The 11747-nt window shown below is 52.8% G+C and overlaps 2 protein-coding genes across 2 annotated transcripts; one reads left to right on the forward strand and one right to left on the reverse strand.

Moving 5' to 3' along the window:
- The first annotated feature begins 393 nt into the window (after positions 1-393).
- Positions 394-1368, forward strand: LOC120324899 (olfactory receptor 14J1-like). Its single transcript, XM_039389657.1, has one exon. The coding sequence runs from the start codon at positions 397-399 to the stop codon at positions 1366-1368; it is 972 nt and encodes a 323-aa protein (XP_039245591.1). The 5' UTR covers positions 394-396.
- A 6932-nt stretch (positions 1369-8300) lies between these two features.
- LOC120324900 (olfactory receptor 14J1-like) lies at positions 8301-9216 on the reverse strand (the record flags this gene model as incomplete). The annotated part of the gene is made up of 1 exon (XM_039389659.1): positions 8301-9216. A coding segment is annotated over exon 1 (915 nt), but the record flags the coding sequence as incomplete, so codon positions are not given.
- Positions 9217-11747: the final 2531 nt, after the last annotated feature.

Genomic DNA, 11747 nt, shown 5'->3' on the forward strand with positions numbered 1-11747 from the left:
GGACCCTGCCCTCTCTGCTAGGCCTGTGCTGCTGGGTTTGGTGCTGCCCCCAGCAAGGCCCAGCTCTGCCTGGGCAGGATCCTGGGCAGCGCTGAGCCTTCCCTTGGGGTGGGCACTCTCCTGTCCCAGCCCTTGGCTTCTCTGCAGGAGGGCTCCTGTCCTGCTCTGTCCAGCACAACTGCATTGCTGGCCTGGAAACACTTTGAACTACTTGGCAACACATGGCAAGAGCTCCTGCCACACACAGCCCTCTGCCAGCACGTATTAGAGAGAAAAAATTGATTTAATCCTTAAATGAATTGCATTGAAATCTGGAGTGATATTGTCAGAGGCGTCTGTCTAAATTTTACCCTGTGGCTTCCTTTTTTGAACAGACCCCGTGCTAAGAAGCAGCAAATGTCCAACAGCAGCTCCCTCACCCAGTTCCTCCTCCTGGCATTGGCAGACAGGCGGGAGCTGCAGCTCCTGCACTTCTGGCTCTTCCTGGCCATCTCCCTGGCTGCCCTCCTGGCCAACGGCCTCATCCTCAGCGCCGTAGCCTGGGACCACCACCTGCACACCCCCATGGGCTTCTTCCTGCTCAACCTCTCCCTCACAGACCTGGGCTGCATCTGCACCACTGTCCCCAAAGCCATGCACAATTCCCTCTGGGACACCACAACCATCTCTTACATTGGATGTGCTGCACAGGTCTTTCTGCTTGTCTTCTTTCTTGAAACAGAGTTTTCCCTCCTCACCATCATGTGCTACGACCGCTACGTTGCCATCTGCAAACCCCTGCACTACGGGACCCTCCTGGGCAGCAGAGCTTGTGCCCACATGGCAGCAGCTGCCTGGGCTGCTGGATTTCTCAGTGGTCTATTACACACAGCCAGTACATTTTCCCTGCCCCTGTGCCAGGGCAATGCCCTGGGCCAGTTCTTCTGTGAAATCCCACACATCCTCAAGCTCTCCTGCTCACACTCAGGCTACCTCAGAGAACTTGGGATTATTGTGTTTAGTGCCTGTTTAATATTTGGGTGTTTTGCTTTCATTGTGTTCTCCTATGTGCAGATCTTCAGGGCTGTGCTGAGGATCCCCTCTCAGCAGGGACGGCACAAAGCCTTTTCCACGTGCCTCCCTCACCTGGCTGTGGTCTCTCTGTTTAGCAGCACCTTATTCTTTGCCTACCTGAAGCCTCCCTCCATCTCCTCCCTATTCCTGGATCTTATTATGTCAGTTCTGTACTCAGTGGTGTCTCCAGCACTAAACCCCTTCATCTACAGCCTGAGGAACCAGGAGCTCAAGGATGCCCTGAGAAAAATCATAACTGGGTGTTTTTCAAAAGCAATAAACTCTCCTTCTTCTGCATGTTATGGACCTCATTAAAGGCCAATCCTGTTATGGATTTCATTAAAGGTTCACCATATCTTCTCTATTTTTTACTCCTAGTAGGGGTGGTTTTTTTGTGAGAATTTGTTCACACCAAAAAATCTTTATACATATATAAAGATATATATATATAAAATGTAAATATATTTATATATATATAAAGACTATTTCTAATTCAATGTTTGCCTTTCTAGCCTGGCCCAGAGGCTGTACAAATTGGGAAATGTACTCACTGTGTGCTTCAACCAAATAAAGAACTCTGCATTGGCTTGTTTGCCTGACATCTTTCCTCTCTGACTTCTCTGCAGCTACAGGGTCAGTGCCTCTGTGCAGAGCTGGGCCAGAAAAGAGTCCCAGCAGAGCAGCACTGCCAGGGAGCAGCAGCCCCTCTCCTGCCTGGCCTCCTCTCCCTTCCCTTCCACACTGTCCTGCAGAGCCCTGTGTTGTTGGAGGCCTCAGTGCTCTGGCAGTCGGTCCCAGTCCTGCTGCAGGACTGTCCAGGGACTGCAGGCAGGGACAGCCACGGGCACTGCTGGCACAGAGCTGACCTCTGCAGCAGCACTGCCATCCTGCAGGGGCATCTCCTCAGGCCAGGGCCTCAAAGCTTCCATCTGCTTTCCACTTTGCTCTCCAGGATGTGCCCAACACAACGCCCTGCAGAGGAAAACAGCAGTGACCAGCACAAGGGGGGGAGTGCTCAGGGTGGGGGCACCCAGCAGTGCCCTGGCACAGCCAGCGCCGCTCCCAGCACTGGCCTCTCACCCCAGGCCATTGGGCTTGTTCTTCCCTCCAAGGAGGGACAGCAAATGACCAGCTCAGGAGTCCATGTTTGCACTGCATGGACAAGACATGCCCCTGTGTCACGGCTTGGGGCTGGGGGGTGGAAGGCTTAGACAAAGTTGATGGCAGAAGCCGTCTCGTTGAGCTACGAGGGGCAGAAAGGACCCCCTTGCTTTCTAAATTCCTTCTCAGAGAGGAGCCTGGGGGTGGCTGGATCCAATCTCAGACTCAGATTTTGGTTTCATTTGAAGGAATTATAGAGGTGTGATTCAATCACTTTGTCCTGCAGGTTTTAGTGGTGACAAATCAGAAATATTCTGATAAAATGAATTGTTTATTATGAAAAATGAACAGACAATTTATCAGAAAAGTGAACAGAAAAAAGACCTTAAAGAGAATTGTTTACTACACAGTATAAAAGCCAAAACCTCCTAGTAGTCTAGTGTCAAACAGGACAGTGCACTCTATCAAAGTCATTCTATTAAAGCAATTGGATCTAAGCCAGCAAAAAGAAACAATCCTGAAGCAGAGATTGAGGTAACTCATCCCACAATGACAGGGGGTAGTTCTCTCTCTTTCACTTAACCCCTGGGCAGTGACCATGAAGAGCTGTCTCTGCTTCATGGCAGAAGCTCCATACACTTCAAAGAAGTCTGTGGACGAATCTGCCACAGGAAATTTCGATGGGGCTTTTATAGTTATCAAGGGTTTGACTGCCAGATGTATTTCAAGCGCAGGGAGCAGCTTATCTGTCAAATCCTGCTTCAAAAAGCAGGATATGTGTTTGGAGTTTCAGGAACCATTTTTGGTTTAGCATAATTCAACATTAAAAACAGCACCTTGACACCAGCAGTAACTCACTACAGAGAGCTTGCATTGTTTGTATTCTCTGACCAATTTTTAGGTATTATCAGAGCAAGCATCCTTCCAGAAACGGCCTCTTGATTCCATGAGATTCCAAAAACTCTCAGGGTTCCTTTGGTTCCATGAGGCCTCTCAGTGTCACAACAGACCCTTGGTTCCATGAGGTTCCACTGTGTCTCTTGGATCCTTTGGTTCCTCAAGGCCCCGCAGTGTCACAATGGCTCCTTGATTCCAGGATGTTCCAAAACATCCCAGGGTTCCCTTGGCTCCAAGAGGCTCCCCAGTGTCCCACCGGCCCCTGGATTCCAGCAGGCCCTGCAGTGTCCCAATGGCCACTCGGTTCCACGAGCCACAGCGGCTGCCGCCGGCGTCTGTGCCCGGAGCCGCCGCTCCCACGGGGCTGCCGCACTCACCGCCGGGGTTGCCGCTCGCGCAGCCGCCGCTCTGCCCCGGCTGCACCGGGACCCGGCACCGCCTCGGGCCTGCGCTGCCGCCTCAGCGGCCACAGGGACACAGGGGTGGGGGACCTTTGCTCTGACACTGATGGGGCCTGCCTTTGTTCTGCTGGGCTCTGGGCTTTAGGGAAATTGCTGTTCATTGTCATGCTCCACTGGAACAGCTCCTGAATTCCAAAGGTTTCCTAATCCAGGGGAGGGGTTTCTATGGCATCGGAGGTGCCGCCCCTCGGGACACATTGTCAATAAACCATCCAGCTGACTGGGATGGGTGTAAGAGCAGTTGGGGAACACAGGATAATGAGTCATCCCCTGAAAATCTTGGAAAATTCCCTACCTGACCTGTAATCCAAATGGAACAGTTTGGATCCAATTCCCAAATATTTGGGAAACTCCAGTCATTCCTGACACCAGGATGGAAATTCAGCAGATAACTAAAGCCAGTCCCCTTGTGAGCCCACAACCAGCGGGGCTGAGGGAGGCCCTGGCAGCTCCCCAGCACCTCCCTCTCAGTGGGACACCTCTGGCAGCCTCTCCCAGCTCGGGAACCCTCCAGTTTGCAACACTCCAAAGAACCCTCACTGATGCCCAAGACAATTCTGATCCCCTTCAACAAACACTCCTCCAGCTGTGACCCTTGTCTGTTGGCAAACACAAAGGGATTTGTGGGAGTGTTTCCCTGACAACAAGGAGAATTTGGGAGAGGGACCTTTGCACACCCAGCTCTTGATGTGTCCACACATCTCTGCCTGGGTGTGGGTGTGAATTGACTGTGGTGGGAATGTTGTTATTGTGAATCTATAATTTAGTCACTGTTAAAATTGTAGTAAATGCTATTGAATCACCTGATAACTGTTCAATTGGTCAATGATTAAATGCTACTAATCTCTTTTTCCCCCTTTGTCTTTGGATCAAAATCCTTTGCACCCTGACCCTCTTGCATCCCAAGGCTCTGTGTAAATTATTCCTATTCATCAAAAAATATATATTTTTCATGACTTTCACTTTAAAGTCATCCTCCTTAGCTAAACTTAAAAACAACTCAAATTAGCTGTAGAAATCTTGAAGATTGAAGACAATTAAAGGAATAGAAATAATTTGTTTTCCTGTGTTTTAATGGTCCCAAAGTGTGTTTGGAGCTGCATCAGCTGTCAGTCCAAGATGGGCCATGTCAGAACTGGGGAGGTTGGGGGGTGAGGAGCAAGGCTGATCATCCAGGGTCAGTGTGGATCTCCTGAGAAGACACTCAGCATCAAGATCACTTGGAGAACACCTCTATCACCTCTCCTCTGAACAGAAAAGTATCCATAATTGAATTAAAAAAAAAAAGTACAAATTTTGAAGACTTGTTTTGAAATTGCCTTGAAGACAATTAAAGGAAGACAAAGAGATCCTGAGGGATTTCTGGAATTTAATGAGCCCCACGGTGTGTTTGCAGCCCAGCCCATCATCCTGAGGTGCTGAGAGAAGATTGAAGCAGCTGCTGAAGAAGTCAGAAGCCAAACTGCAAGTGCCTTGAAGCATTGCTGGGCCCCACTGAGGGCAGGCACTGCCAAAGCCTCCCCAGGGACTCCTTGGAGCAGCTCCTTGGAGGCCAGGAGTGCAGGCAGACAAAGGCTCTGGGCAGGCCCCTGCAATGCTGAGCAAAGCCTGCCTTGGTTTTGTGGAGCACAAAGGCCAAGGGCTGAGCCCCAGGCCCTGGCCCAGCAGATCCTGTCCCTCCCGGCTGGCTCAGGGCTGTTTGGGGGGCACTGGGATGGGAGGGGGAGGAACAACAAAGGCCAAAACTGGGCAACCCCTGCCAGGCTGCTGAGGGAGGGGCGAGGCAGAACCCAAGGGCAGAACCTGCCAGGAAAGTGGCTTGTGGTGGCCTGAGTGGCAGAGGCAGCTGCCAGAGGCAAGGGGACAAAGGCCTGGGTGCCTTTGGGCCTTGCAGCCCTGCCAGAGCCCTTGGCCATCTCTCCTGCAGGCTGTCCTGCCCTGGCCCTGCTGCTGCTCTGGCCTTGCAGGCTGCACACACCCCTCCTGCTTTCCCACCCCCTCCCAGCAGAATTTCCAGACCCTCCCTGATGTCTCTGCACCAGCTCTGGCTGTTCCCTGGAACACAAAGCCATGGGCTGATCCTGACTCCCTCTGGGTGACCTCTTGCAGCACAAGGGTCCCTATTGAGTGATATTTCTTTTTCCTCACCTTCAGGCTGAACTTTCCAGACTACTCTTTGTGAAGATTTCATTGTATTTCCAATGCAGAGAAAAGCTCCATCCTGTCAGATCTCCTCTAGACCCTCTCCTGTTCTCCCTCATTCCTCCAGAATGGGGAACCCCACAGACAGACAGACCAGTCCAGATGTGGTGACCCCAGGGCTGAGTCCAGGGGGGTGACAACTCCCTTGTCTGGGTGCCCACATTCCCCCTAAGGCAGCCCCATGTGCAGTTGGCCTTAAATCAAGGGACCATTCTGATTCTTTGTAACGTCACGGAATCAAGTGACACTGTGACACTGCAGGGCCTCATGGAACCAAAGGAATGCAGGGACACTGTGGAATCCCATGGAACCAAGGGACCATTGTGACATGTGGGGTCTCTTTGGAACAGAAGGAATCCTGGGACATCTCAGACCCTCCTGGAACCAAGGGGCCACTGTGCCTGCCCAGAACTCCATGGAATCAAGCAGAGCCGCTGCCTCCCCCCCGCCGCCGCACGGACCGGAGTCGCCGGCTCTGCCCCGCTTGGACACCTCTGGAGTCAGCGTGTTCTTGGGCAGCACAACTGATCTCAGACCAGAGAGTTTCCCACATTTTGCTTTGCCCTCTCTTTCATGTGGTTTTGTTTTTTGTTCTTTGTTCATTCAGGGGGAAAAGGGGGAAGGGAGGCACGTGTTTATCCCTGTTTTTATCTCTTTACAAAAGGGAGTTGGGTCGGGGGGGAGAGAGGAGGCAATTTCTCTCTCTGCTGTAGCTTTGAACTCTTCTGTTGTTATTGCTGGTTTTGCTGCTATATTTCTTGACAGTAAAGTCTTATTGTTTTCACCTCTACCTCCTTATATTTTGTCTCCTTGTACTGGTGGGGAATAAAAGAGGAGTGAATTAATTTTATTGGAGTTCCCACCCCAATATGTATCTTTAAACCAGGACAGGTTGCTCAAGGGCTCCCTGAAATTTGGCATCATCCACAAAGGACTTGAAAATACATTTTGTCCCATTGTACAGAGAGATAATAAAGATGTTCTATAGTGGTGTTCAAGGGCTGGTCACTGAGGGATTTTACCAGGAAGTTGCTGCCAAGAGGACTTTGTACCATGGATTTTATTTGACACTTCATTCAGCCAACTTCCCACCATCTTCCACGTCTTCAGTCCAGCTCTCACCAATCTGACCATAAGGAGACCACAAAAGAGCATGCTAGTGGACTTGATGAAGTCTGGGCACACAACATCCTCTGTTCCCTCCCACAGGGGTTCTGCAATCCCTGCCTTGTCCTTCCCATGCCTGGCAATGGCTGCAGCAGGACTTGCCCTATCCCCTTTCCTGCTGAGCCTGAGCAGTCTGGAACTCTGCCAACCCTCCTTGCTGCCCTGTTTGCAGACTGCTTCCATGTCTGCCTTTGCCAAGGCCCCAGGAAGCTCTGGGATGGCTCTGGCCTTTCCAAGGGTTTGGGAGAGGTCTCCCAGTGACACTGCCCAGCCTTCTCAATATCCCTGACACCAAAACCTTTTCAACATCCCACACTTCCAGAGGAGTGCCCAGGACACAACACAGGTTGTCCTGGTGGTTCTGGACAATGAGAAGGGATTTCTCCCTAGAGACCAACCCCTCCAATTGGATCAGAGTGCAGCTGAAAGGTTTCCTCAGCATTTTCCCCAGTGCCTCCCTGCCCTGAAGGTTTCTGGCCATCAGGCTGGAGCTGAGGGGGTTGGGCAGGTGCCTGAGGAGGGGGTAGAACAAGGGCTGTGTCCAACTGTGCCAGGAGGGCTGTGCTGGGCAAGGCTGAGGAGGCTGCAGAAAACAGTGGCACTGGGGAGGGGAGAGGAGCAGCTGGAGAGACCTTGTGCCTGCCCACGCTGGGCAGGAGCTGCCCCAGGATGGCAGCTCTGAAGCACTCCCAGGATGTCCCTGGGAACAGGAGGGGAAGACTGGATCTGAAAATGGAACCTGGAAAGCAGAGAGCAGGAGTGTCATGGTGACACTGCAGGAGAGTTCCAGCCCTGGAGCAAGGTGACAGAAGAAGTGACCCAGTCCATGCAGTGGCCTCAGAAGATCCCAGAGTATCCTGGAGATGCTGGAAGGGAGCCCAGCTCTGCTTCACAAGTTCCCAGGGCCTGTCCCTGCCTGTGCTCCAAGGGCTTCCACCCCCCAGGACTGTGCTCAGAGAGCACTCAGGCCTTACAGGGAGAAAGGGGCTCAGGAGGACAGTGTGGAAGTGGCAAGAGAGCAGCTCTGCAAAGACCAAGCCCTGCTGCTCCCTGGCAGTGCTGCTGGGCTGGGATTATTGTCCCCTTCCCGTTTGCAAATACCCTGTCCTGCAGTGTGCTGTCCTTTAGGAACAGCTAAGAAGAAGGGTCTTGGACAAAGAAGGCACTGCAGGGTCCTTTTTTTTTATTTAAATACTCAGAGAGCACAATTCATCATTTTTACATCTTTGGGTCAAATTCAATAGGTAGACACTAAATTCAAATGCAGATGCATAATAACACTTCATTGCACAGAAAACTATTGCAAGAAGAACCTGATGACCTCCACGAGCAACCTGAGAAGGAAGGCTGAGCCATTAAGAAGTCCCATTCTGAATGCTACACACCAGAAAACAGGCACTTTATTGCTCCTGAAAAGCATCCAGTCATCATTTTCCTTATGGCATCCTTGAGCTCCTGGTTCCTGAGGCTGTAGATGAGGGGGTTCAGTGCTGGAGGTAATACTGAGTACAGAACTGACAGGGCCAGATCCAGGGATGGGGAGGACATGGTGGGGGGCTTCAGGTAGGCAAATATGGCAGTGCTGACAAACAGGGAGAGCACGGTCAGGTGAGGGAGGCACGTGGAAAAGGCTTTGTGCCGTCCCTGCTGAGAGGGGATTCTCAGCACAGCCCTGAAGATCTGCACATAGGAGAAAGCAATGAAAACAAAACAACCAAATCCTAAACAGTCACTAACCCCAATAAGTCCAAGTTCCCTGACATAGGACTGTGAGCAGGAGAGCTTAAGGATGGCAGGGATTTCACAGAAGAACTGGCCCAGGGCATTTCCCTGGCACAGGGGCAGGGAAAATGTATTGGCTGTGTGCAGCAGAGAATTGAGAAATCCAGTGGCCCAGGCAGCTGCTGCCATGTGGGCACAAGCTCTGCTGCCCAGGAGGGTCCCGTAGTGCAGGGGTTTGCAGATGGCAACGTAGCGGTCGTAGCACATGATGGTGAGGAGGAAATACTCTACTCCAAGGAAGAAGACAAAAAAAAAGAGCTGTGCAGCACATCCCATGTAGGAGATGGTAGTGGTGTCCCAGAGGGAATTGTGCATGGCTTTGGGGACAATGGTGCAGATGCAGCCCAGGTCTGTGAGGGAGAGGTTGAGCAGGAGGAAGTACATGGGGGTGTGCAGGTGGTGGTCACAGGCTACGGCGCTGAGGATGAGGCCGTTGGCCAGGAGGGCAGCCAGGGAGATGGCCAGGAAGAGCCAGAAGTGCAGGAGCTGCAGCTCCCGCCTGTCTGTGACTGCCAGGAGGAGAAAATGGGTGAGGGAGCTGCTGTTGGACATTTGCTGTCTCTAGACATGGGGCACTGTTCAAATAGGAAATAAGAGTGACAAGTTAGGGCAGAATATTCTGATAAAAATCTAAGCTGCTTTCCAACATGCCTCTCACTGCTCCATTGGTAGGAGTCTCTCCTTCAGCTCTATGGCTGGAGCCCTGCTTTGGACTCTCTACATCTTCCATGAGGAGCAGACCTTCTGCCATTCCTATTTTTGTCTGAAAAGCCACCAGACACTGTTGAGAGCAGAGGAATCCATCCCAGACCCCTCTATGTCTCAGCCTGTCTCAAGGGCTCAGCACCCCCCTTGGAGCCAAGGACACCCGTGGCTCATCTCCCCAACCCAACAGCATCTCCTGGCATGGGCACAGCATCTCTGCCCCTCTCCACTGGGGCTTTCAGAGAACACAGCTGTGCTGGGAGGATGATTTGTATTCTCAAGGGCAGCTCCCAGCTTGGAAGGACACCTCAGAAAAGAGCCAAGTGTCCTAATGACGGGGTCTGATTGAGGGGAAAAGAGCTCCTTACCCAGGCCCACAGACTTCACTGCCCACACCCCACAGGGCAGAGGACATTGGAATGTCTCATTCCCAGGGACACACCTGCCATAGCAGAATCCCAGGATCACTGTTGGACTGTGTAGCTTGAACTCCCCTCCCAGTGAGCCTGACTGAGAGAAGGAGGGAACAACCTCAGGACCAGGGGCAAGCTGAGAACCAAGGAAATGCACAGGGAGGGTCCAGCTGGGAGAGGCCAGGGCAGAGCCCACTGGGCACTCAGGGCAGCATCACCCTGAGCCAGCTGTGCCACCTCCCAGACACCAACAGTGCCAGCAAATTGTTCTCAGCCCTGGACAGCTCCTCAGAATTCCCTCTGCAACTCAAACCAGCAGGCATGTGGCTTGAGAGCTTGAGAGAAATCCCTCCTTGGACCTTCCCCTTGAAATATCCCCTGGAAAATATCCTGAGGTGCTCTGGTTCTGTGAGCAGCCCTGCCCTATGAAACTCTCACTTGATAGCAGAAGAAACCTGCCCTGCCCTGCCAGGCTTTGCTCTTTCCACCCCCAGCCTCTGCCCAGCCCTGAGGGAGCTCCCCAGCCCGGCTGAGAGCTGCCCCTGGCAGTGACAGAGCTCCTGCCCTGGCACAGCCCTGGGCTGCAGGACCCTGCTCTGCAGGACAGCTTGGGGCAGCCTGGGTGGCACAGCCCGGCTTCACAACCCTGCAGCCATCCCTGGGAGAAGGGAACCCTGCTGGGATGTGCCTGGGATGGTGCAGCAGGGAGTGGGATGTGCCAGCGTTAGGAGATCTTTGCACCAACTGCAGACACATTGCCCTTCATGCTGACTTACCATGAGGAAGCCTGGAAAGATTCCTCCTCCAGTGGATATTCCTCTCGACTTCCCTCCCAGCCCAGGCTGTGTGTAACCTCTCTCTGCCTTGCTTTTCTTCCCTGGGTGCTGCAGGCAGTGCCCTCAGCCCTGCTGGGCTGTGCAGAGGAGCTGCTCCGCAGCAGAGCTGTCTCTTTGAAGCTCCTCTTGCTTGCCAGGAGCTCCCTGTGTGCCAGGAGCCCAGCCCAGCTCAGCAGCACAGCAACAGCCCCAGGCATTTCATGACCCTCAGGGAACATTGAGGTTGTTTACATGAGACTCAGTCCCTGAGAGGAAGTTCAAACAACTTTTCAAGAATTCAAAATGAGATTGAAATGCTAAAGTTTCTTGTAGTGCTAATGAGTCTCACTGAGGGACACAACTGAGAACTTGTCCCCAGGTTCCAGTTAGAGCAGAAAACTGCAGACAGTGATGACAAGGATGGACAAGCAAGGGAAAGGTGGCTCTGATGCTGAGGAAAACTGGACTTGTTTCCTTAATCCAAAAGGCCAAGCCCTGACCTTCAGCCCCTGGGAAGGCAGATGCTGTCCCTGCCTCATTCCTCAGGGCTCTTCCTGGGGCACTGGGATGTGGGATGTGCAATGCCAAGGGCAGGACCATGGGGTGGCACCTGCCAGGCTGCTGAGCAGGGACAAGGAGGCCATGAGGCCCCAGGGCTGCAAGGGGCACTCCCCTCCTCCTGGCCTCAGGGGCACAGACAGCAGCCATGGCCAAAGGCCTGCAGAAGGTGGCTCTGGCAGGGCCTTTCAGCTTCTCCCCCTCCCTGTCTCCTCTCCAGCCCAGGCTGTCCTACGGTGTCCATGCCCTGCCCCTTTCCCTGCAGGCTGTCATCATCCCCCCGGCTGCCCCACCTGGCTGGCACCTTCCTGCACTGACATCTCTGCGTCCTCCCTGGCTCTTCCTGGGCACACAAAGCCTTGGGCTCATCCAGACTCCTTCTGGGTGATGTGTTGCATCACACCATTGCCCTCAGGGTGAAACTCCTTTCTCTTTGTTTCCAGTCTGGATCTCTCCAGTTGAACCTGGGATTGTTTCTTTATTTCTCATACTGTTTACTGCTATGACAAAAGGATCCTTCATTCCTGAAACCACCCTTCAAGCCTTCTCTGGCTACTCCTGCACTGTCCTCAGTCTCCACACCATGGAGCCCA

The sequence above is a fragment of the Pipra filicauda genome, unplaced genomic scaffold (genome assembly GCF_003945595.2).
Source record: "Pipra filicauda isolate LSUMZ 115617 unplaced genomic scaffold, ASM394559v2 scaffold758_size108050_pilon, whole genome shotgun sequence".
NCBI classification, from domain to species: domain Eukaryota; kingdom Metazoa; phylum Chordata; class Aves; order Passeriformes; family Pipridae; genus Pipra; species Pipra filicauda.